The sequence below is a fragment of the Callorhinus ursinus genome, unplaced genomic scaffold (genome assembly GCF_003265705.2).
Source record: "Callorhinus ursinus isolate GAN/ISIS: 27379988/994484 unplaced genomic scaffold, GSC_fseal_2.0 scaffold88, whole genome shotgun sequence".
In the NCBI taxonomy this organism is placed as follows: domain Eukaryota; kingdom Metazoa; phylum Chordata; class Mammalia; order Carnivora; family Otariidae; genus Callorhinus; species Callorhinus ursinus.
Genome location: NW_027397150.1, coordinates 2,900,031 through 2,926,461, shown reverse-complemented (window position 1 = coordinate 2,926,461; position 26,431 = coordinate 2,900,031). Strand labels below are relative to the sequence as shown.

The window sequence follows — 26,431 nt, the reverse complement described above, 5'->3', positions numbered from 1 at the left end:
TAGGCTGGTAAGATCTAGGTGACTAGGTAAGATCTAGGCTGGTAAGACCTAGGTGACTAGGTAAGATCTAGGCTGGTAAGATCTAGGTGACTAGGTAAGATCGAGGCTGGTAAGACCTAGGTGACTGGTAAGATCTAGGCTGGTAAGATCTAGGTGACTAGGTAAGATCTAGGCTGGTAAGACCTAGGTAACTAGGTAAGATCTAGGCTGGTAAGATCTAGGTGACTAGGTAAGATCTAGGCTGGTAAGATCTAGGTGACTAGGTAAGACTAGGCTGGTAAGACCTAGGTGACTGGTAAGATCTAGGCTGGTAAGATCTAGGTGACTAGGTAAGATCTAGGTGACTAGGTAAGACTAGGCTGGTAAGATCTAGGTGACTAGGTAAGATCTAGGTGACTAGGTAAGATCTAGGCTGGTAAGACCTAGGTGACTAGGTAAGATCTAGGCTGATAAGATCTAGGTGACTAGGTAAAAAAGGCCAATTACTATCCTCATCATCATCACCACCATCATCATCATCACACTAAGGGAAAAATAGAATGCTGGATGGAGAGGGAGGGCTGTGGATGCCCAGGCTGGATGGAGGAGGGACGTGGTCAGGGAGGGAATAAGGAAGCGTTTCCTGCAGCCTTGAGAAAGGGCTTACTTTCTGACCATCTATGGACTGTGAGTCTCTGCCTTTGTAGATCTCAAGTCTGAGCTGCTACCCGAACGACCAGAAAAGAAACAAACCTCCTGACCTCCAAACCCTCAGTCTTCAGAGGCACAGGCAGCAGAGGTGCTGCATTTGGAGAGAAGATGGTGAAGAACAGGAAGGAACAGCTCACTGGAGAGTGACTCCCGTAAGGGCTGAGTCTCAGGGACCAAGTACAGCAGGAACGAAGTCGCTCCCAAGAATAGCCACACACCCCTCACCCCCACAAACAACCCCAGAAATAAAGGAAACACAGCAAGGGGAGGAGGGGCAGAGAGAGGTAGAAGTGGGCCGGAAGGGCAGCTCCCCAGAAGGACATTAGGGCAGAGTCAAGGGCAAGAGAAAGAGATGGACATGGGAAAGCTGCCCTCTATACTGGGGCCAGATCAAGGAGAGGTCAAGAGTCCTTCCCAGCAAGGACTTCAAGTCCCTGAAAGTAGGTTGTCCTGGGAAGCAGAATCCTTGTCCCCTTTAGCTGCCTGAATTTCTCCCAAAACCTTCGCCCTCAAGTCTGGCCTCTGGGAACATATTCTGAAGTATTCCCCCTGCTCAGGTCTCCGGACCTCTTCCACTTTCATCAGGGCTATCCTCCCAGCTCGACACCCCTCCCTACACAGACGGAAAAGCACCGAAAGGCGTGTCAGTGATAGACATGTGACAACTGAATTTGCTTTTTTCCCCTTGACTGTTTCTGCCTGTCTCTTCTGTTAAGCCACGTATTAGGAGAGCGCTCACCAGTCCCCAAAGACTTGCAGTCTTTGCTCCACAAAACAAAAGTACCCAAGAACAATTCCTTACTGACCAATACTCCAGGATTGTGTCTCCAGCGGCAGGAGCCAGAGGGACAGGGAGGAGAAATAGGGCTCTGGGGCCCTAAGCAAGAGATCCCAGCCCAAGCCTAGGGTCCCAAGGAAGAGCTACAGGAGAAGAGGGTCAATTCGAGCGCCGCGCAGTAGGAGTAGGGAGGACTCGCAGAGAGAAACTAGCTTTGAGAACCTTTACTGAGAACTACCAGTGGCTCCACGAAAGATGCCCAAACATTTCTGGTTAGAACCATCTTTCCCAAAGCTACAGACGGTATTTTTGCTACAATGCCCTTTCTTTTAAAAGACGTCTGAGGGCAAGTGTAACGCTTCTAGAGCAAGAAATGGTGAAGGGGAAAAACATTTCAGCACCATGCTCTAGATCAGTGTGGCAAAAAAACCAACAGGCAGATAACCGTCCAAGCAGCAGAGTCAATAGGAGAGGGCTGGTGGCGAAGCCCGCCATTGGCTTAGCAACCCCCGCTCTCAGAAGCCCAGATCACCGGGAACAGGGGGCACCTGTCTTACCTCAGCGTCCACAGGGGCAGACCAAGCTGAGGCCAGGCCAACACCCATCTCATGTCCATGGAATATCCTGTAGCCCCGGGCTTGCTCGGCAAGGATCAACTTTGGGATATAGGTTGTCTTCCAGGGATATTGTCCCTTGCTTCCTACTCCCAGCTGCTACATGGTTTCAGCTTCTGCGTTTTTTTTTTTTTGTTAATTTAAGATTTTATTTACTTATTTATTTACTTATTTACTTACTTATTTATTTATTTATTTTTGAGCAAGGGGAGAGGCAGAGGGAGAGGGAGAATCTCAAGCAGGATCCCCGCTGAGCACAGAGCTCCACGCAGGGCTCGATCCCACAACCCCGAGATCACGACCTGAGCTGAAACCAAGAGTCGGATGCTCAACCGACCGAGCCACCCAGGCGCCCCTCAGCTCCTGTATTCTTGAATCGGGAAAGGAAGGTGAATGTTAAGAAGTGAAGAGAGTGTGTGAGAATGAGCTTTTCTTGCTTGATCTTCCAGTGTTCAGCTTCCGGTTTCACTGTATAGAGACCATTTCTCAGCAGTGCAAGCACCTTTGAATGCCATCATTTTATTTAATTCATGGTTTAAAATCTTCAGCACATCAGTGGTGCTCAGTGGTGCTTTCTCCGGACCCAGAGTCATCTTCTCCTTCCCCTAAGTTAGAGAAACAGCGGGAGGGAGAGGGAATGTGGGAGGAAGACAGAGCAGGAGGGACAGGGCGGACAGATCATTTGGGTATAGGGAGCAAGGAAGGTTGGGTTTGTTTTCCAAGGCATAGATCCCAAGCGTGCTCTGAGCCGGAAGGCGAGCGGGGAGGCGGCAAGCAGCCTCACGGGTGTGCACGGGGGGCGGTGACAGCCTCAGAGACCGTGTGGGCGGTGAATCAAGGTGAGGGCAAGGGCGGGGGGCGGGGGGGGGGGGAGGCAGGGGTGGGCTTCAGTCTACAAGTTCGGTTCCTGTGCCGTGGTGTGGTCCATGCGATCAGTCTCCCACCCTCCCTGCGGCCAGCTAGGGCTTACATTCACATTCCTCCCAAGAAAAACACAGAAGTAGAGGTTAGATGACCCCCCTGGGGTTTTTTTCTTTTTTAATCATGATTAAACATGCTCAAATCACATAGAGTGGCTACTCAACTTCTGCTCTGACTCCACAGTGGGGCAGGTGGAAACTACAGGGGTCCCTTGGTTGGCGCGGCCTCTAGGGATGGCTGGATTGGGGAGGGTAGAGGTAGGCAGGGTAGCAGAAATCCTTTGTCTAGTACACGCAGTACACGTCTACCGGCAGTAGCTGTGTCTCCAGAAAGCTCCCCACCCTTACCTCTCTTTCCCCCCCAAATCTACTCTAGGCCCATCTCCCTGCCCGCGGCCCTTTGAAACCTCTTCTGCCTCTGCCCCTGACGGTCCTAGACTGGACGGTGAAAGCAGCTTTCTCTGGCCTCCACCCGTCCCAGGCTCCCTGCCTTGGAACTCATCTACTCAGCATGCACTAATGTGGAAGGGGCTTGATCTGGGTTGGCCTCGAGGAGAGGGAGGCTCCGGTCCCCACGGTCGCCTAGCTCATAGGAGGGAAGGAGGATGTGTTGGTGCAGAAGGATGTGAAGAGCAGAAACATGTTACCTGAAGTGTGACTGTTGTAACTGGTGGAACAGTGCCTAGGCCCCCCTCGGGCACCCTACTCTGACTGCTTCCCCCACCCCGACTGCCGGGGGTCCCTCTCTCAACCTCAAAGCCTCTTGCTCTTCAACCTCACAGGCCAGGCATAGGTGCTGGTCAAGGAGGCTTGTCCCAAGGACAAACTGGTCCACCCTTAGACAAGTGGCTGCCAATTGAATTCTTCGTCTTCCCCCACGTTCCTTGTGCTTCCACTGTTGCAATGGCTTGGGGGGGACCAGAGAAAATAATATATAAGGATGGAACTTGCCTCAGCAAGAGGCTGGAGGGACAAAGAGACAAAGACACGTAGGAGTCAGAACTGCAGCGAAGGGGAGAAAAGGGAGAGAGCGCGGGACAAGGCTGGTTATTCAGGAGCTAGGATCCTTTTTCCTTTTCTGGAATCTCCGGAACTTGCCCTGAATAGCAAGGGCAGCCTTCTCTGTTTCCGGCGCTGTCAGATCAATGTCGATCTCCTCCTCCTCCTCAGTCTTCTTGGCACCACCAGCTTTCCCTGCAGAGAGTTGAGGGATTCACCGATGAGTAAACCGGCGCTGCCCCTGCACCTTTCTCCAGGCCCCAAATACAGTGGCTAGGGTCCACTTCCTGCTGGGCTCTGGGAGGTTCTCCAGTCTTTGCTAGGACCAAGAACGCCTGATCACTCTCCTGGAAGCTTGAGTTGGGGTACTGAGGCTGAGAACTAGCTCTAGTTACTTAGGAGCTTGGCTACTCTTAGACCAAGACGACAAATGTCTTCTATCATCACTTATTCCTCAGTCTTACAACTCAGAGTCCCAGAGCATACTGACCTTCCCCAGCTTTCCCTCACTTTCTGATTGAGACAGTGGCTGGATTATCTCATGAGCCTCTTCCTATCACAGTGCCCGTTTCCAAGCACTCCAGAGCCAGCTTCCACGATCGAGGAGTAAATACTGGTAGGTTTACTTCTTAGGAAAAAGTGGAAGAAAGCCTACAGGTATAGTGTTTCCAACCTAGTGCTTTGTTTCACTTGTCCACATTCCTATTCCAATTACATCCCACTCTAGGAGCTTCCAGACTTATAGCCCTACCTGTCCTCACATCCCTGTAATCACCCACTCTACAAACAGCCTGGGCCAACCCCACTCACCCTTTTCCTCTGGGCCAGGTGCCTGGTTGGTTGCTGGGGATGTTTTGGTATTAAGCTGGAAAAGAGAAATCAGAGCATTAGATATTCATAGACGTATTAAGGTGCCATCCCTTTAGACTCACCATCAACACTTTCAAGTCCCCCTATCACTAGGTGCACTCCTCAATCTTTTGAAGAAGTGGGTCTGAAGATCAGAGAAAGGGAGAAAAGTCATCAAGATTCATTGAACAAGCATTTGTTGGTGCTAGGGACACTGCAGAGGACAAAACAGACAAAACCCCTGCCCTCATGGAGTTTACATTCTAGCACACAGAGAGACTAATAAAATATTAGGTTAGGTGGTGGTTAAGTGTTACAGAGAAAAGACAGGGAAGCGGCTGGTGAGTGCTTGTGGGAATGGAGAAATACAGTTTTATACAGAGTGGTCAGGAAAATTCTGTCTGAAAGTGGCATTTGAGCCAAAAGCTAAAAGAGATAAGGGAGGAAGGGTTACCCGAGTCCGGGCAGAAGCTTCCAATGACCGTGGGCAGAAGTGAGATGAACTTACTTGAGGAATAGCAAGAGACCAATGCAGCTGGAGTGGAGAGAGGAAGGAAGCAGGAGGAAGGGGGCTGGAGACCAGATCAGAGATAACTAGGGTGGGCAGATGCCGTAGGGCCCTGGGAGTCCTCTTAAGGAGTTCGACTTTTACAAGTGAGATGAGAAGGCACCGGAGACCATCAATTTGCACAAAGGGGGCACGAGGGAGGAAGCAGGAAAACCTGCTAGGAGGTTACTGCAGACAACTAGGCAGGAGGTGATGATTGCTGGGGTCAGCACCATGGCAGTGGAGGGGGTGAGGCGTGGTTCGATCCTGGGTATATTTTCAAGCTATGACCAAAGGGACTGGGTGATGGGATAAGTGGCATTTTGAGAAAGGGGTCAAGGATGACTCCAAAGTGTTTGGCCTGAGGAACTGAAAAAAACAGAATTGTCATTTCCCGCAATGGAGAAGACAGCAGGAGCAGCAGGTTTTAGGAAAAAAGAGAGGCCTATTAATTACTCAAGAGGAGATGCTTTTATAAGCTGCTGGATACCCAAGAGGAGTTAAGGAGCCGGATCTGGCCCAGAGATATAAATTAGGCCTTTATTAACACATGGATGACATTTAAAGCCATTAGACTGTGAGATCACCATCAGATAGAGAGAAAAGGGTCAAATCCTGGGGCATTCCAGTGATTAGAGGTTGTAGACATGAGGAAAATTCAGTAAGGAAAACTGAGAAGTCAGGTAGGAGAAAAGCCAAGAGAGTATAGGAGTTTAGAAAGCATGTGAAGAAACTATTTCAAGCAGGAGAGAGTGATTAGTTGTGTCCAACTCTGCAGGTAGGCCAAGTAAGATGAAGACTGGGGATTGACCGCCGGGTTTTGTTGTGTGGAAATCACTGGTGGCTTTGACAAGAGAAGTCACAGTGGAGGAAGGGAGCAAAAGTCTGGTTAGAGTAGGTTCATGAGGGAAATGGAGGAGAGAGATTGAAGCAGCAAAGAGAGAAGGAGTTCCCCAAAAATGGGGGTGGGGATGTGGTTTGAGGGGGATACAGGGCATGAGAAGATTTGACTTAAGATCGCAGAAATTATAGAATGATTGTGTTTTATGAAAATGATCAGTAGAGGGGCGCCTGGGTGGCTCAGTGGGCTAAGCATCTGCCTTCAGCTCAGGTCATGATCCCAGGGTCCTGGGATCGAGCCTGGAGTCCAGGCTCTCTGCTCAGCAGGGAGTCGGCTTCTCCCTCTGCCTCTGCCCCGCCCCCTGCTCATGCTCCTTCTCTCTCTCTCAAATAAATAAAATCTAAAAAAGAAAGAAAGAAAGAAAATGATTCAGTAGAGAAGGGCAAACTGTAGGGACAGAAAGAAGGTCCTTGGGGCGCCCGGGTGGCTCAGTCGTTAAGCGTCTGCCTTCGGCTCAGGTCATGGTCCCAGGGTCCTGGGATCGAGCCCCGCATCCGGCTCCCTGCTCGGCGGGAAGCCTGCTTCTCCCTCTCCCACCCCCCCTGCTTGTGTTCCTGCTCTCACTGTCTCTCACTATCTCTCTCTGTCAAATAAATAAATAAAATCTTAAAAAAAAGAAAAGAAAAGAAAGAGGATCCTTGCTGGAGGAGAAAGGGGGTAAGACCTAGTGCCCAAGTAGCGGGTGGCCCTGAACAGGAGCTAAGCACGGATCACCCACAGGAGGGAAGGCAGATCCTATAGGCCCAGAGGCAGGCAGGTGGGGACGTTTGCAAGGTCTCTTCTCATTGCTTCTGTTTTTGAAGTAAAATAGGTAGCAAGGTCATCATCCAAGAGGAGGAGGGAAGAGGTCTTGAAGGAAAGAAGGGGGAAAGAAAGTATGAAATAGTCTCTAAGCAGAGTAGGAAAGTGAATGAACTAGGGGACGGTAATATTCCCATTGCTGGGAAGCACTGGGGCCCCTCCTAAGGCCATGGCCATGAATTTGAAATTGGATTAGTCAACTGATATGTGTGCTTTTTTCTAGCTTCTCTGTCCAGATGGAGAGTTAAATTCAAAATAATAGGAATTCCCCTTCCTTGGAATTGTATCAATAGAGTTGCTCCATCTGGACATTCCTATCTCAAGGCACACTTGATCTTGAGACAGAGTCACGCCTGTGGGCTTCTAGGTACCCTTGGAGTCTGTTTACTCATTTCACAATTTGAGTACTTGCTATTTGCCAAGATACAGGCTTCTCACGAAGGTTTTGCCATCGAATCCTTGGAATAGTTCAGTGGAGTATACAGCATTCTCCCCCATTTTACTGATGCAGACCTTGGTTGAATGACTGTCAGATACCAGGGCTCTGCTTTAATAAGCTGATAGAATCCAGCTTATCTTATGTAGATTATGCCATTTAGACCCGATTTTGATAAATATTTATCAGCCACTTAGTTGTGTTTTGTTCTATGCACTTATAGAGTATAGAAGAAACACGAGATTCATTTATTCAACCAATATGTCAGTGCCTCACACATGCCAAGTGTTATTCTAGACACTGGGGACACAGCAGTGAGCATAATAAAGTTCCTGAACTCATTAAACAACTATGCCAGCTAGTGACACGTTCCAAGAAGGAAAATAAAACAGCGCCATCTAGGAAGGCCTCTCTGATGAGTGACATTTGAGCAGAGGTTTCAATGACATATAAAAGGAAGCCCTGTCAGTGTGTAGAAGAGCCTTCTAGGCAGATGAAACGTGAGGTGGAAAGTCCCTGAGGCAGGTTTTGTGCCTGGTTATGTTCAAGGAAGAGTAAGGAAACCAGCATGGCTGGAGCTGAGTGAATAAGGGAGAGAGCAGAAGAAATGAAGTTGGGTGGGTGGCCAGAATATGAATATCTCTGGAGCAGAGCAAAGGCTTGGACTTTTTTCTGAGTTGATGGAAAAGCATTACAAAGTTTGGGGCAGAGGGAAACATGGTTTGATCTGTTTCTAAGGAATCACTTTAGGGGCGCCTGGGTGGCTCAGTCGGTTAAGCGGCTGCCTTTGGCTCAGGTCATGATCCCAGGGTCCTGGGATCGAGCCCCATGTCCGGCTCCCTGCTTGGCAGAGAGCCTGCTTCTCCCTCTCCCTCTGCCTGCAACTCTGCCTACTTGTGCTCTCTATCTCTCTGTCAAATAAATAAATAAAATCTTTAAAAAAAAAAAAAAAAGAAAGTAAGAGAGTGAACGGTGAGTTGTGGTAGGTAGGATCACCAGGCAGTACTTAGGGCCACATGAGGGTAATGGACACGGATTTAAAGTGAAACCAGTTAAGAGATTGTCCCTAACTTCCAGGCTGAGTGAAGAGGTAAGACAAGTACCCAAACAATATCTACTGAGAATGTATTACACGCTCAACATTACCCCATTTAATCCTCTGAAATTTCCGAGGTGTCATCCCTATTTTATAGTTGAGGAAACAGGCTTTGAGATGCTAAAGACCTTGTCCAAGGTCAAGCCACACTGCTAGAAACCAGCAGAACTGGCTTTGGGACCCAGAGCAGCGGACTCCACATTCAACCACCAGGCTCTACTATTCCCACAACATGGAATATTGTCACATGCTCGCCCAAATATGGTAACGTGCTAACAATGACTGAATCTAGGTGAAAAACATATGGATGCGCACTGAACTATTAGTCTTTCAACTCCGATACATTTTTCTAATAAAAAGTTAGGGGGGGAAAAGAGAAAATATTAATTTAAAGTAAAACAAAAGTTATTATTTTTTTAAAAGTAGGCTGTAGATTGATATGGTCCAATTTTGTAAAAGATATAGACTGCTTATCTATCTATCTATCTATCTATCTATCTATTTAAAAATCTGGAAGACCATTCACAAAAGTGTTCCTGAAACTCTATGGAATTCCTGCTAGTCCCCCTTTGACCAAAAGAAAGGATGCATGAAAAGAAAGGTTGTTCCTGAGATTCTTGGGAGACTGGCAGGTCATTGCTTTCTTCCTCCATGATCTTCCTGTGGTCATAGTCATGATTTATTTATTTATTTGCACACGATTGATGTAATGGCCCAGCAGTCACCTACTTGACACGCTCCACTCTGGTACCCCGTCATCACAAGAGGTTCGCCCATATTGCAAAAGCAGCCCATGGATGGGTAATAGGCTAACAGTCGATAGTCCAGACAAGAGGGTCAGGGGTCAAGAGGCAAATTCTATAGTCCCATGATCTCTGACTTTAAATCCTACTTTCTAGATTGCCAGCAAATCCCTGACTCTGATCCTTGCTTTGTTATCCCTCTGTCTGACTCTGAGTCGGTTCCCTTAATCCACCGACTCTTTTCTCTCACCCCAACCCCTCCCCTTTGGAGGAAAATCTGGACCCAATTCTAAATATCTCCCCTCCGATGGCTGTCTCTTCCTCTACTTTGCTTCTCGGATCAGCTAATCTTGAGCATCCTCCAAGCCCAAATACGGGTCAGGACAGAACCACCCGGGCCACGCTTCCCTCCACCCAGGAGGCTGTCCCCCTTCCTGAGTCTCCCCTGAGATTACCGACCCTGGAATGGAGCCACGGCTCAGCTGCTGTCTGGTCCTCCAGGGCTTCCCAGCTCCATTTGGCTTAAATGTATGAGAGGGCGCTGGGGAGACCAGAAAAGGGTGCTATAAGGAGGAGAAGACCCCTATTGCTCCCAATGGCCCCTTGAAATCTCCCTCGCACCTTCTGCTGAAAAGCACTAGGCTGAGTCTTCTACCTCCTGCCCTTCCTCCCTCCACCCTCTCCAGCCAGTTCTCAAAATAGCCACTCAGAACACGGGATTTCTAGATTTAGTTTTTGGTGATTTGCTGAGGTTGGGGGTGGGGACAGTTAGATCACAGGTTGTTAGCTCCCACACTCTCTATAGTTCTCAGCCCTTTACTAGTCCCTGGTCTCTGCCCCAACCCTCTGTTTGCTTTCCAGAAACTCAGCGATTTTCGATGAATCAAGGTCCTCTGGTACATCACCTGTAAGCAATCAGACTAGCTGGACTGTGGGTAAACCAAGGAGGCACGGAGGTCCGCTCTGGGTGAACCAGATACCACACGCTCCGTAAGGGCATCTCTCCCACAAACTCACACCTCCACAGGATCGATGCTAACCCACAGGAGCTGTGACCAGGGAGGGTTTCTCAGCCTCTCTCTGCCTCACATCCTAGCCAGGTATGGATTACAAACTCTCGGAGGCTCTTCTGCTTCTTTCAACACTGAGCTCCTCTGACCTGTAATAACAACAGTGAAGTGGGTTAGCAAGTCCTTCCTTTTCCTCATAGGACTCAGCAGGAGAACGCGAAGAGATCCCGGACTGCAGCACGCCCCCACCCCCCCACCCCTGCCGCCCCCGGCCTTGTTAATCATCACAGGTGTAATACCTTCTATGTGCCAGTCACATCTCTACACACTTGATAAACACTGGCACGCTGAGTCATTATAACAGCCCCATAAGACGGCTATTGTAACTATTCTCATTTTACAGGTATGGAAACTGAGGTAAGAGAGGTTCATTAACTTGCCTATGGTCATACAGCTAAGAAGTAGCAAAGCCAGAATTTGAATCAAGACTGTCTGACTCCATAGGGCCACTGGGTGGCTCAGTCGGTGAAGCGTCTGCCTTTGGCTTGAGTCATGATCGCAGGGTCCTGGGATGGAGCATTGGGCTCCCTGCTCATGGGGAGTCTGCTTCTCTCTCTCCCTCTGCCCCTCCTCTCATGCGCTCTCTCTCCAGATAAATAAATAAAATCTTAAAAAAAAAAAAAAAAAGGGACAGTCTGACTCCAGAGTCCCTGCGTTTGAACACCATGCTATGCTGTCTCTCCAAGTCTAGCCGAGGAAGGAAAGTACTAGGGATCGTGACTTCCTACCATTCCCACCATCAAGGACCGGTCTGTCTCTCAATCCACAGTCCCCAGCACTTTCTTCACGTGTGCTCTACCGGGAACATGGAGAACAGTGTCCTGTACGCCCATTATGGGGAGATCTTGCCTGCTATTACAGAGCCTGATCCCAGACCACGCCTACTGACTCAAAGTCCTACTCTGCTAGCTGAGCAGACTACCCTGACTCTGCCTTTTACCTCGACATGTGTTCGGTGGGCCTCCTGGCACACACTAGGCTGACCTCTGGGCGACAGCTATCACCTGAGGGTATGTTCGTCACTCCCAGGGCCAGATGCTAGCCCTTCAGATTCTGAGAATTCCGTGGGTAGGACCACCCCACTGGTTTTCATTCCAAATGACTCCCTCACCCACATTCAGGTCTGCTATTCCACGTTTCTAGTGAGCTTGGAGCTTGGTTCAGTTCAGTCTCACCTCGCACACAGGACTCAATGTTTCTCACTTCTCAACACGCACCAAACACTAGTTAGCAACCCTGAGGCCCATTTGCTCTCACCTTTTCCCGAGAGGGCCCTACTTTTTCCCCTTGCCTACCTTCCCGTATTCCTTCTCTCCTCACCTCTGGGCCTGACAATGTTCCATTCCGTCATCCTGGCGGTGGCTGCCGGGTCCCCGTGAATATACCCTTGTTTCCTCTGCAGTTCAAAGTTGTGGACTCTCCCTCCCCATGGGGGAAGGAGGCAAAGGGGAGGCAAGGCCTGTTAGCCTAAAGAAAGGCTTGGAGAGTGCAGAGAGGGATCTGACATGGCCACGGCCTCCCTTTCCCTGGATGACACCTCCTCCCAGGGCATTCATCAGCATTCGGATGAATTCCTGTCCTTCCATCTGAGCTTAAGATCCCATTCTCCTTCCTCCTTCTCAGGAGTCCTTACAATCAATTCCCCTCACTCTCATATATAAAACCTCTCCCTCTTTTTAAAAAAGGAAAAGAAGGCTTCCTCAATCTGAATTCCTTCTTCAACTACCATTAGAGGGAAAAGAAGCAGGCCTAGGACCATGCATTGAGGAACCCCAATATTTAAAGGTCAGGGGGATCTTTTCAAAAAATATGAATAGCCATATGCAAAAAAAAAAACCCCAACAACCAAAAAAACTGAATCTAAACCTTGCACTTCATACAAAAATTAACTCCAAATGCATACAAAACCTAAAACTATAAAACTTCTAGAAGAAAATATAGAAAAAAAAAATCTTTGCAACCTTGGGGTAGGCAAAGATTTCTTAGACATACCAAAGGTAGAATTCATAAAAGAAAAAAATTATAAATTAGACCTTGACAAAACTAAGAACTGCTCTTTGTTTTGTTTTGTTGTTTTTTTCAAATTTTTATTTAAATTCTGGTTGGTTAACATATAGTGTAATATTGGTCTCAGGAATAGAATTTAGTGATTCATCACTTACATACATACCCAGGGCTCATCATAAGTGCCCTCCTTAATACCCATCGCCCATCTAGCTCATTCCCCACCCACTTCCCTCCATCAATCCTCAGTTTGTTCTGTATCATTAAGAGTCTCTTATGTTTGCTTCCTTCTCTCTCTTTTCCCCCCTTCCCACATGTTCATCTGTTTTGTTTCTTAAATTCCACATATGAGTGAAATCATATGGTATTTTTCTTTCTCTGACTGTCTTATTTCACTTAGCATAATACCCTCTAGTTCTAGCCACGTCATTGCAAATGGCAGGATTTCATTCTTTTTGATGGGCAATATTCCATTATATATATATATATATATATATATATAGAGAGAGAGAGAGAGAGAGAGAGAGAGTCATACGGCTAAGAAGTAGCAAAGCATATATATATGCACCACATCTTCTTTATCCATCCATCAGTCGATGGACATCTTGGCTCTTTCCACAGTTTGGCTATTGTGGACATTGCTGCTATAAACATCGGGGTGCACGTACCCCTCTGAATCTGTATTTTTGTATCCTCTGGGCAAATACCTAGTAGTGCAATTGCTGGATCATAGGGTGGCTCTATTTTTAACAAGAACTGCTCTTTGAAAGACATTCCCAAGAGGATGAAGAGACAAGCTACAGACTGGAACAAAATATCTGCAAATCATATATCTGACAAAGGACTTGTATCCTGGGTATATAAAGAGTTTTCAAATCCTGGTAACATGAATGCAATTTGCAAAAGTGGGCAGGATATTTGGACGTGTCACCAAAGAAGATACATGGATGACAAACGAGCACAAGAAAAGATAGCATCATTGGTCATTTGGGAAATTCAAGTTAAAACCGCACTGAGATACCATTACATACCTATTAGGATGGTTCTTTTAAAATGATAATGCCATGTGCTGGCAAAGATATGGAGTGTCTGGAGCTCTCATACATTGTTGCTGGGAATGCAACATGGTGCGGCTGCCTTGGCAGGTTAAGCACACCTTTACTGCTAACACCAGCAACCCTACTCTTAGGTGAGTAGGGTTTTTTTTTTTTACTCAAGTGAATTTACTCAAGTGAAATTAAAACCTCTACACAGAAACCTGTAAGTGAATGTTTCTAACAGCTTCACTTATAATCACCAGAAACTGGAAACAAACCAAACGTCCCTCAACCGAGGAACAGATAAACAAAGTGTGTTCCATCCATACTGTATGATACTACTCAGCAATTAAAAGAAAGGAATAAGGGGCGCCCGGGTGGCTCAGTCGGTTGGGCGTCTGCCTTCGGCTCGGGTCATGGTCCCCGGGTCCTGGGATTGAGCCCCGTGTCGGGCTCCCTGCTCCGCGGGAAGCCTGCTTCTCCCTCTGCCGCTCCCCCCTGCTTGTGTTCCCTCTCTCGCTGTCTCTCTCTGTCAAATAAATAAATAAAATCTTTAAAAATAAATAAATAAAATAAAAGAAGGAATAAACTACTGATACATACAACCATGTGGATGAACCGCAAATGCGTTATGCTAGGGGCGCCGGGCTGGCTCAGTCGGCAGAGCATGTGACTCCTGATCTCTGGGTCGTGAGTTCAAGCCCCACGTTGGGCGAAGAGTTTACTTAAAAAAAAAAAAAAAAAAGTAGCATGAGGCTAAGTGAAAGAAGCAAGACCCAATTATACAACATTCTTGTAAAGGCAAAACTATAGTGAAAGCAGAAAGATCAGTTCGGTGCCTGATAAAAGCTGAGGTCACAGGAGGGGTGACTACAAAGGGGAAGTGGGGAATTTGGGGATGATGAAACTGCTCTGTATCTTGATTGTGGTGGTGGTTTCATGACTACATGTTTGTCAACTTTGCAGACCTGGGGCGCCTGGGTGGCTGAGTCGGTTAAGCGTCCGACTCTTGATTTCGGCTCTGGTCATGATCTTAGGGTCATGAGACCGAGAACCACGTCGGCTCTGTGCTCAGTGGGGAGTCTGCTTGGGATTCTCGGTCTCCCTCTCTGTCTGTACCTCCACCCTGCACACCCTGTCTCTGTCTCTCCCTCTCTCAAAAATAATATAAATCTTTTTTAAATACATAAATCTAAAAAAAAAAAGATTCACAGAACTATACACTGATAAGGGCACATTTTACTGCATAGAAATTATACCTTAATGTTTTAAGGTTGGAAAACAGCTAAGGAGAGGTCAATAGGCTGGCCAAGACTGAGAAGGAGCACTCAGAAAGGCAGGGGAGAAAGGTGTATGGGGGGGGCAGGCCTCTCCCGGCTCCCTCCTCTTCATTGCTGAGCCCTCCGAACACTTACTCTCTCCCACTTCCTCAGCTCCCACACTCCCCACCCCACTTCAGCCTCACTTCTCCCTGCTCCTGCTCCCAGAAACGACTCCAATGCTCTCTCTGATACCAAGTCAAATGCAAAGGGGCAAGCTCCGTTTGGCTTGACCTCGAGGCATTTGAGGCTCAGTCATGTCACCTTCCTTCTCCCATCTTCTTTCCCTGGTTCCTGAGGCATCATGGTTTTCCCTGATTTTCTCCTATCTTTCTGGGCACTTCTTCCCAATGTTTAAGTAGTGGAGACTCTACAGGTTTAGAGCTAGGCTCCCTTCTGTTCTCTCTTCCTAGATGATCCTATCTGTCCCTGTGACTTGTTATCATTTATACCGGCTCCATCCAGTAGCATGGGGGTTGACAAACCACAGCCCCCCGCCAAATCTGGCCTCTAGCCTGTTTTTGCAGGCGAGATAGAGTTTTGCAGCCATACCCACTGTTTACGTCTTATCTTTGGCACCACATCAGCAGAGCTGAATAGTTGCAACAGGAGCCATATGGTCCACGAAGCGAAAAATGTTTATTATCTGGCCCATGACAGAAAAAGTTTGCAATAGAACTTTCTGCAATGATCGAAATGTTTTCTACCTGAGCTGTCTGATGTATGGCATCCACGAGGTGCGTGTGGCTGTTGAATACGTTGTAATGTGGCTAGTGCAACCGGGGAATAAAATTGATAATTTTATTTAATTTTAATCAATAAGTCAATCATTGTTCATTAAATAATTAGTAAGGAGAATAGCTACATGTGGCTAGCGGCTACTATACCGAGCAGCACACCATGCCACTGAGGGCTCAAATGCACATCTCTATCCCAGACCTCTCCTTCGTGTTTTAAAACACCTGCACCGGAGGCTTTACAGAAACCTCAAACTTTAGGGGCACCTGGGTGGCTCTGTCGGTTAAGCAACCGACTCTTGATTTCGGCTCAGGTCTTGATCTCAGGGTTGTGGGATTGGGCCCCACATCGAGTCTGCTTGTCCCTCTCTCGCTGCGCCCCCCCCCACATGCTCTTTCTCTCTCCCTCAAATAAATAAAATCTTTAAAAAAAATCTTAAAAAAAAACCCCTCAAACTCTATGTGTCTCAAACTGGATTCATAATTCTACTGACCCAACCGAATCTTCTGCAAATATTCTCTATCTCATCTACTTGTACAAGCCAGAAACCTGGAAAGCATCCTTGACACCTTCTTCCCGTCACATTGCATATCCGGTTCGGTGTTAACTCCTGTTAACTTTATCTCCTAACTATCTCTTACTCCATTCACTTCTCCCCACTGCGACGGCCCTCACACAGCTGTTTCCTACGTGGACCACTGCAGTAGCCCAAGTGGTTACCGATGCCCTTAGGATAAAGAAAATCCTTAATGTGGTCACAAGGGCCCTACGTTTGCAGCCTCTGATTACTTCAGTAACCTTGTCTCTGGAACATACTTTGTCCCTTCCCATCTCAGGACCTTGGGACATGGTTCTCTTTTTTTTTTTAGTTATTTATTTGGTTAATTCCTGTTTATTTTTCAGAGCTCCCCTCAAGGGCTCCTCCCAGGAAGCTCTTCTCAGCTCCCCAGATTCAGCAAGGGCCTTCATTTCTTTTTTAAGATTTTAATTTATTTGTCAGAGAGAGAGAGAGAGTGTACAAGCAGGGGAAGCAGCAGGCTCCCCCCTCAGCAGGGAGCCCCATGCGGGCCTCGATCCCAGGACCCTGGGATCATGACCTGAGCCGAAGGCAGACGCTTAACTGACTGAGCCACCCAGGCGTCCCATCTAGGGCCTTCATTATGTTTTAATAGCACCTAGATTTCTTCTTGGTAGCACTTATTACTCGCTTAACTAAATTAATTCCGTGGATAGATACTGAATGTATTCTCTTCCATTTCTGTGCAAGTTCCTAATGCGGGTAGGGGCTCTATGTGTCTTCTTCACTGCTTTACCCCCAGGGTCTAGCACAAGGCCTTACACATGATATGCACTCCATATTTGTGGAATGAATGAAAGGCGCCCCCACTCGGCTCTTTTTGCCACCGCATCTAGGTTTCTGAAATCAACGTTGTTTCCAGATTGCTGAGGGCCGCAGCATCACCGGTTCAGAGATGGTGAAGATACCAGAAGCCAGGTCACTGCTTTTCCTCAGCTCAGCCTACGGGCCTGAAAAGGAGCTGAGGGTGAAAGAGAACTTCTCTAGAAGTGTATCTCCTACTACCTGTATAAGAGCTACTGTGTATTTGCCTTTCTTTCGGCACCCTCCTCACCCACCACATTGCCATGCCCTTCAAAGCAAAGTCCACAGTTACCATTTATTTGTATATCATGGTAACAACAACCTATGTCTTGCATAGAGTAGGTACTCCATATTTATGTGAATGAAAATGTCGCAAGCCTCAAATTCCTGGGAGGAGCACTGTGGCATATGAGGTTGAGCCATACAGATCTGGTTTCATATCCTGGATCTGCACGATTCTCTTCAAATCCCGGCTCTGCCATTCCCAGCTGTGTGACATTGGGTAAACCACTTGGCCTTGCTGTGCTCAAATCCCTCATCTGCAGAAAAGGTTAATATACTATTTCGAAGGGTGAAAAGAACTGGAGATAATATATGTAAAATGCCTAGCATATATGAAATAGTTATTGTTTTGAAGTAATGTCACTCTGGGTTATATATAAGAATAGGTCAAGGGGGATGGGGCACCTGGGTGGTGCAGTTGGTTTAGGCTTCGACTCTTGGTTTCAGCTCAGGTCGTGATCTCAGAGCCGTGAAAGTGACCCTGTGTCAGGCTCCGTGCTCAGCACAGAGTCTGCTTGAGACTCTCTCTCCATCTCCCTCCCCTCCAAAATAAATAAATTAATCTTAAAAAAAAAAAAAAAAAAGACCAGGTCCAGTCCCTGGGGTAATGTGTGGTTAAGGTCCTGGGATCAAAGCCTAAAGTGGCCACCGAGTCAGTCTTCACTAAGTAAAACTGAAGGAGGAAGACGATGCCCAGGATTGCTCTAAGGGCCTTTGAGGCTTATTCTGCCACCGTGGGAGCTTCATAACCGATCTCTTTTTACCGTGAACCGACGCTGGAAATCAAAGTCTCCATCTTCCCTACGTTTGTCCCCAGAAATGCTGACGAGGGCTCTAAGCCTCTGGTAAAGGGCCCAGCAATGGTCTGCTGGGCAGAAACCGCCTTCTGTCCAGCCACTGCCCACGTCTGGAGCCTGGTGCCTCCTGGAGCCCCTCCCAGGCGCACAGGAGGGGGTGTCCTGAACCCCCGTAAAGGTTCATATTTCATTTCAAAGAACCCTAAGACACGACACACACGTTTTTGTTTTAATCATAAAGATGGTTGTGCAAGTCTACCCGCTATCTCAGAGGGATGGTTGCTTGGTGTTGTCTCGGCAAAGAGCCTGAGAGCAGACAGGCAGTGGTAACTGGGGAAGAGAACTTCTCCCGCTGGGCCTGGCTCCCCCTGCCTCCTGCCTGGGCTGTGTTTCTTCCTTTCTTTGTCTTTTTCCTCAGTGATGCTGTTGCCACAGCAACCCGTGTCACCAGAAGAGGCAAGAGGGTGTCACCCCCCCCTGCTCCAAGCAGCAAGTGAGACCTAACCTGGGGAAGGGAAACTGCGCAGATTCCCTGTACCCCTCTTGCCCCGGGGGCTCTGAAAAGCAGCATCACATGCTGTTAGCGGCAGCAACAGAAGGAACAAAGGAGCACCTCCGCACACTCGCATTTGCACGATCCGGCTTGGGTGCTTTGCAAATGAAAACACATCATATACAGAGTTCCGCCGGAGTCACTTGGCTCACGTGAATGGGCACAGGTACTCAGAAGCCTGTGCTGCGGTCCAGAGCAGGAAACCTCCAAAGGGCCTGAATCCTAAAAGTCCTAAATAGGAGCCCCAAAAGACCCCTTCCTCGCTGGTGTATTGTCAGAAATCCTAGGCTCTGTCAGCTCCCGGCTTGCTTTAGAGGTGCAGAAAGTGAAGGCGGACCGGAGTGAGTGCACCTGCTTCCTAGTGGTGACAAAGAGGGTCCCCAGGGACCCTTGTCCCCCTGCTGACGTACCCTCCCCCGATCCTAGAGGAAGGTCGCTGCTGCAGGGCTTCCGAGGGGCCCCGGGAGCCGCCTGGCTGCCTGGGAGAGACCCCAGCCGGCTGTTTGGAGCGCAGCTGGAGCCTTTCCAATTCCTCCAGTGCGGCAACCAGCCGCAGTCCTCAAACAGCGTCAGAAAGACTTGTTCAAGGTCACCCTCCACATACTAACAGAAGGAGAACCAGGAATTCTTCCTTCAGGCTCTCTATACACACATTCTTCTCCTCAAATAAGGACTACAACCTAAAGACCTTATAACTCAGATGCCTCCCAAGACAGGAATAGAACCCAAGCAGAGTCCGAGCTCCCAAGCCCCCTGTCCTCTCAGCCACCCCAGCCCTGTTGCCTGGAATAGCAGTAACCCCCCACCGGAGTCCAAGGCAGAGTTCCTTGGCCATGCCAGCTCACGGTATGCAGTGAGTCAACAGCCCCGGCCCTCCCCCCCAGCATGGGCTGCCACGGTTTAATGAGTGGTTATTTGTGGTGCTCTGCACACAGCTTGGAGCTGTGCCTTCTACCCCGTACTGAGGGCAGCGGGTGGGGGAGAGCGAGTAGTGCCAAAGCATCATTTATTACTATAATCTTCAATGTGCAGCCCACCCATGGCGTTAATGTCCCAAAATAAACGTATGAATCCCCCCACAGCCGACAAAGCAAACACTCAGCTGGAGGGCTTTGTGTGGGAGGGAGGCAGCACCAAGGACAACAGAGTGGTAAATAGCACCTCTTTTCCCTGGGGCGTGGGGGGGGAGCTGGGAAACCCAGGTGGGCAGGCCTTCAGGAGTCAGCCTGGAATGAGGCAATCATTAGACCTCGGGGAGGAGAACCAGGACAAGGGCCAGGTTTTGAGGCACTGGTTTACAGGCACCTGCAGGGATGCAGATCTCTTAGAAAAAGTGGTTTCCGATCTGCTTCTCACTTGGCTTACTCTTGCAGGTAAAATAATTCTGGGGCAAGTCAAGGCATTTTGGGCAGCCGGTCCGGGGTATGGATGTAGAACACCATGCACTTAGGATCCTGGGATCCCAGTAGGCTCCCATCACTTACTTAGCAGATCGAATACATCCTCCTGTTCCCCCCCTTCTCAGAGTTTTCCTCCCAAAGCCTTTGTACTCTTCTTGGAAGTCAAGGAGCCCAACGAAGGGCTCAGTGTTCAGCGCCTGTTTGGTTAGCAGGGACACCAACTCTACTTCCAGCACTGGGTCCTCCAAGTCAAGTACTTTATAGAGTTAAGAGCATTGCTCTCATTTCTTCCTTTTCAGAAAGAAAACCGCTCCTTCTGGTCCTTGATGCTCTGCAGTTATGGGGATCAATGATGGACACCAGGAACTAAGAACCACAAAAGGGGGCCTCCAGGCTTCCCACGTCACTTCAGCACCCACTTCCAGGATGACCAGACATCATCCTGCATCAGGAAGGATAGTACTCGTTCTGCCCAGTATTCTACCCAAATGTCCACTGCTGATAACTCTTATCTCATGCTGGTCTCTCCTCTCTCTCTCCCCCCTCTGGTTCAGCATTTATTAAATCACACTGCTCAGATTTCCTGTAAAAAGTACTTAGCGATCTATTCCTTAACAGTTGCATATAAATTAAAGCAATTTGTACTCACCGGAGTAACACATTAAAGGACTCTTAAGAATTCTTTTGCCAGGGGGCGCCTGGGTGGCTCAGTTGGTTAAGCGACTGCCTTCGGCTCAGGTCATGATCCTGGAGTCCCGGGATCGAGTCCCGCATCGGGCTCCCTCCCTGCTCAGCGGGGAGTCTGCTTCTCCCTCTGACCCTCTTCCCTCTCGTGCTCTCTATCTCTCATTCTCTCTCTCTCAAATAAATAAATAAAATCTTTAAAAAAAAAAAAAAAAAGGAATTTTTTGCCGTGAGAAGTCTGTGCCCTCGTCTTGGTTCTAGCATTGTGTAAACTTACATGAGGTTTGGGCCTTCAGTTTCCTCATGTATAAGATCAGAAGATGGGGTCAGATGAGCTTTAGGGCTTCTTAACAAATCTAAAATTATGTCACTAAAATATCTGGATATATTATTTGAGAGTCTCTTGATGAAAGATATACCTATATTTCTATCTGAAAGAACTTTTGCAAACCAAGTTCATTTTTTTTCCATGATAAAACAGACTCATGAAAGACAATTTGGAACTACAGAAAAACAGAAAACGGGGAAAGGCATTCATAGAACACTACCTTGAAAAGACAATTACTAACCTGATCCTTCTTCCTCCCTCTCCCCCTTCAACCTTATCTCCATCCAGTTCATCGGTTAAGACCCTCCGTAGACAGACATGAAAAAGGCATCAGGTTTGTGTATCTGGACTCCAGCCACATTATTGATGGGGGCCTGCCCCTATAGAGACTTGCCCTTCTGAGAGGTAACAGATCCCAGCTGCAGCTTAGGAGAAAGAGTTAGAAGACAACTGTCATCCACTTTTCCCAGTGAGAGGCTCCTGCTCGAGCAGCCAGAGACAACAACCTGGATCGGTGACTAAGAAAGGGATGAGCAAGTTCTAGAACCAAGTTCCGGTTTCCCTTACTGTGGAAGACAGATTATTTCCAGAGGTGGCAGGCATCCCAACATTAAGTAGCTAGCCCTTTTATTTTATTTGTCCAACAGAACCATAATCATAATAAAATACCAAAGAGAGAGACACTTGGATTTCCTCCAAGTCCCTACCAGGTTCCCTAAAAACTGGCTCAGTGAAGACAACGGAGTGATAGCAACCTGACCACACTTCTGTCGTGGGGATTCTGACAGATACGCACAGGAAAGAGAATGTGATCCCCCAAACGTGATATCCCATTCCTATTACCAAAGAGGACAGCAAGCAGAATAATAAAGGAGGGGGTATCAGTTCTAAGCTCTCTCCCAGTGAGATTTCTCATTGATCCATTCCTTGCTCCAGCCCCTGCCGGCCCAAACACAAGACGGACACCATGAGGACCGTTCCCAGTCATCCATGACCCTCATTGCAACAGAATGACTGCCAGACCAAGGGATTGCCCCAGCTGGGCTCCTCCCAGTTGAGAAATGCAACAGGAAGGATCACAGGAGAACTTAACAAGTGTACTTTGAAGCAGCCAGCTCCACCATATGACAAAGGATTACAGGCAAGAGCCCCCAGGGGATGAATGCATCTCCCATTCCCATCCCTCACTGAAACTAGCGAAAAGTTACGAAAACTCTCAGAGACAGACTGTGATTCACAGCAATCAACTCGGGCCTGCAGCTGTGAATATGACAAGATGGGGATGAGTCCCTGCAGCTCCTCTGTGCACGAATACACACACACATGGACAAGAGATGCTCTGCTGCAGTACTGAGGGACAGCAAACAGCCACGAAGGCAACGTAGAGCTGGAGATCCTCCCCAGCGGCCCCACCAGCACCCTTACTCTCCGGTCGCACCAGGTCTGAAGACTGCTCTCCAGTTTTTATTCTTCAGTTGGAATGGGAATCTCTTCATGAGATCCCAACTCCTCTCATTTCATGCAGTTTCTCTGAAGCAAGCAAATAAGCAGGTGGGGGAGGTGAAGCTTATATAAGATTCAGGGTGCACAGGACTTTCCTGGGCTGGGCACTTCTGCCTGAGCAAGGAGCCCCGTGGGGATGCGCCGAGAGAAATGAAGCGGTCAGGGGTCTCCCTAGAGCTCCAGAGCCCTGAGCAATCCTTCCGCTTTTTATCAGAGCTCTTTCAAGAGGAAGAAAACAGGCCTGGTCTTAGCCTCTAGGGAAGCAGAGCCCCTCTGGGGATCTGGCTCAGAAGGAGCTAGTCTCTGTGTATACCCAGGTGGCTGCTTCTGGATTTTATAAATACTCATTCCTGAAGCCAGGCTCAGCTCCATATTAGAAGGCAGCTTTGACAGCTAAATTGCTAGTTAGAACCAACTCGCTCTTGACAGCCTGGGAGGCTGGGCAGCCCTGCACACACACTGACAGCTAGTCCCCATCCAAGGATCCTATTGTCATCATTCTGCTGAGCTCCTGAGTGAGGCTAGCCAAGTTCAGCAACTAAGTCAAGACTTGACTTTCCCCTCAAACACGCAACTGTTTTCCCTGTTGCTGAAACAGCTTTGAACTCCACCAAATACCACCGTAAATGCCAGCCCCTGTGGCATGTCCTACAGAGTCTGTGCACTTGTCCCCAAAAGCTCAGACCAACCACACATCTTCATGTTGGCACAGCCTTCGGATCACAGACTCCCAGGGGATGGCTTGAATTGCAACTTGCAGATTTAGAAACTCTAGAGGGGGCCTTGAACTCCGGCCTTCAGTGAAAAAGAGGGCAAAGAACACCTCTCTTCTCATGTCACGGCTGCTCATGTTAGAAGCAAGAGGAAAGAAGACTGAACAATACATACATATTTTTCCTTCTCTTTCTGAAAGGCTGCCATGGTCGCAGTCACAACCAGCTGAGGGACTAGAAACCACTTTAGTTCATCTGCAGCCCCCAGACTAGCCGAATTTTCCAGGATAAACTTAGTGGACATGGCAACCAAGACAACATAGCAGTCAGCACTAATTGGCTCCCTGGATGACAATTTTTGGTGGGAGGTCAGCAGAGCTCCTACTAAAGATAAAGATCTAAACTGAGACCCAGCTCCAGGGTCCTGTCCCCCCACTGGCCTGGTATTCTTGAGAAGTCTTGTGCTCATTTTCTGTAATATTCCAAAACAGAAAAGAAGGAACAGGGACAGAATGATACTAGCTAAAGTAGATTGAGTGCCTCCTCTGTGCCATGTCCTAAGTACTTTTCATATATTATCTCATTGAATCAGAACAATCCGTATTACCCCAATTTTGTAGATTAAACACTGAAGCAGAGAAAGGTTTAGGAACCCACCTAAGGCCACATAGCTAGTAAGTAGTAGGGCTGGGACCTGGCATATAGCCGAGAGGTTGGATTTATCACCAGATCCTGGGCACTGGGAACGGGGTTGCGTGGAGCAGGCTTGTGATGCTACTGTCCATACCGACTTCACTTGGGAAGGAAGATCCTTGATTCTGGATCCTACGGAATGCATTCAAACAATGGAAGAGGTCTTTCCAAGTCTCTGCTTTGACCCCTACCTATGGATGGTGTTCGGGGAAAAGAGAAAAATCCCAGTTAATGGACTGGCTCTGGCTCAGATGAACACGGTGGATCCCGACAAGAAGACCTAGGATGTAACAAGCACTGCAGAGGGAGGTCTCTCTTGAAGGGGACAGCTCTCCAGGAGTGGACATGCCCCCGCTACAGGGGCTCCGGAATATCAGACATGGTCCCTCCAATGGTTGGTTCCGTTCTGAATGAGTGGAGGGTGGGATGCCCCCTTCCTAAAAGGGGAAATGTGGCCACCCTAGGGGGCTAGGCTGGAGTTCTTGCTGAAGGCTACCTAAGCAGTGCAAGAGCAACACAGCCCTCGGAGAAGGACCGTACAGGCGAGCGTTTCTCTCCCAAGTCCGGGGACTGAAGGGAAACCCGAGTGACCTCGGAGCGGCAAGACAAATGCAGAGGGTGGTATCCCGAGAAGATGACTTATCGCCTGAGCCCGCAGTCCCACTTGACACCCGATTCCAGTCCCCACCCCCCACCAAAAAAAAAAAAAAAAAAAAAAGCTCCCTGCACAGTGCGGGGCTTGAAGCCTCCGTCTTCCAGTCGCTTCCTAGCGCCCGAGGAGGGAGCTTCCCCGGAGGGGCAGTGGGGCGCCCCCGGAGGTCTCCGCGGCTCCCGGCTGCCGCGCCCTCCCTGGCTCCCCGGGACCCGGCTTCCCCGCCGCAGGCTCGCCCGGAGCGGGGGGCGGGGGTGGGGGGGCCCGACAGCGCCGCTCACCTCGCTCATCGCGGCGGCCGGACCGGGCGCGCGGGGCGCGGCACGTGCAGGGGCGGCGAGGGGCCCTCGGGGCTGCGCGGGCGACGGCCGCGAGTGGCCGGGCTCCGAGGGGCGCGCCCCGGCTGACGAGCAGAGCCGAATCTAGTGCGGGGAGCCGCTGCTCCGGAACCCGCACCCCGGCTCTCGGGGACCAGGTTCCCGCCAGGTGACCCCTTCCGACCCGGTCCAGTCGGAGCCGCTCCGCGCGCCGCCTCCGGGCCCACTTTTTATAGTCAGCTCCGTACCCGCCTCCAGCCCGACCAATAGGAGCTCCTCCTGCCGCAGAGTGACGGCCCCTCGCATCCAATGGTGGCAGGCCCAGATTTCTGCAGCATTTCCAAACTAGGGTAAGACAGCCAGAGAGCGGGAAGGAGGGGCTGACCGTCGGGGGATGAGAGCACGGAAAATGAAGGAGCGCGGGCAGAGGAGGAGAGGAAGGAGTAGTACACGAAGGAGGAAGGAGAGAGAGGGAAAGGAGTGTGCGAATTTGTGGGAGCGAAGAAAGAAGAGCTGGAAGGAAATCAGGAGGGTACCTAAGAAGCAGGAACCCGTGAATGGAAGGGGTAAAGCCGAGAGATGTTGCAGATCAGGGTTTAGTCGTAGGATGGCAGTCTGATTCAGACAAGGTAGGAAGAGAGGAAGAAAGAGGGAAGAGGAGACAGACAAAAGCAAGTGGCGTATTCCGTGGCCAAGAACAGGGAAATTGTGAAGTGCCTGTTTGATTGGGAATATTACAGATTTCAGGAGTAGAAAGACATTTTACGATTCATCAGTCTTACCTCCCACAAAATGAAAAAAAAAAATCCTCTCAAAAAAAAAAAAAAAGATGGTCCCTTAGCATCCACTTGAATAGGTAATGGGCTCTCCACCAAAGTTAATTTACAACTGCTTATTCAGGGGCGCCTGGGTGGCTCGGTCATTAAGGGTCTGCCCTCGGCTAGGGTCATGGTCCCAGGGTCCTGGGATAGAGCCCTGCATCAGCAGGAGCCTGCTTCTCCCTCTCCTCCCCGCTTGTGTTCTCTCTATCTCTGTCACTGTTTCTCTCTCTCAAATAGAGAAAATCTTAAAAAAAAAAAAAAAAAGAAAAATCCCACAACTTATTTTTTTTATTTCAAGATACTTTATTTATTTTTTTTAAAGATTTTATTTATTTATTTGAGAGAGAGAGAATGAGAGATAGAGAGCATGAGAGGGAAGAGGGTCAGAGGGAGCAGCAGACTCCCCGCTGAGCAGGGAGCCCGATGCGGGACTCGATCCCGGGACTCCAGGATCATGACCTGAGCGAAGGCAGTCGCTTAACCAACTGAGCCACCCAGGCGCCCCAAGATACTTTATTTTTAAAAACAGGTCACAACACTAAGCTTCCGGCCCGCCCTGCCAGTGTTCAAGCTACAAACGCCCCACAACTTATTTTTAAAAAACAAACAAAAAACAACTGCTTATTCATTCAGTCTCACGGTGACAATATGCCCTCCGCTGTGCCAGGCACGATGGTAAACTATAAAAAAAGGAGATACATTTATTATTGCAACAACTTACTTATGACTTTGCACCCATTGTTACCTTTAAAATGGGTTTCAGCC

At 48.8% G+C, this 26,431-nt stretch overlaps 1 protein-coding gene across 5 annotated transcripts; it reads right to left on the bottom strand.

Annotated features, from left to right (window-relative positions):
- Nucleotides 1-3,089: 3,089 nt before the first annotated feature.
- On the bottom strand, nucleotides 3,090-25,043 carry PCP4L1 (Purkinje cell protein 4 like 1). Of its 5 annotated transcripts, none has more exons than XM_073888231.1 (4): nucleotides 24,810-25,043; nucleotides 14,089-14,209; nucleotides 4,812-4,866; nucleotides 3,090-4,196 (listed from the first exon to the last, which is right to left on the bottom strand). In XM_073888231.1, the coding sequence occupies exons 2-4, from the start codon at nucleotides 14,152-14,154 to the stop codon at nucleotides 4,054-4,056; spliced, it is 264 nt and encodes an 87-aa protein (XP_073744332.1). In that variant the 5' UTR covers nucleotides 14,155-14,209; nucleotides 24,810-25,043; the 3' UTR covers nucleotides 3,090-4,053. The 5 variants fall into 5 exon arrangements, with proteins under 5 accessions (XP_073744332.1, XP_025716492.1, XP_025716493.1 ...); XM_025860707.2 differs by lacking the exon at nucleotides 24,810-25,043 and adding an exon at nucleotides 23,971-23,989; XM_025860708.2 differs by lacking the exon at nucleotides 14,089-14,209.
- Between the last annotated feature and the right edge of the window lie 1,388 nt (nucleotides 25,044-26,431).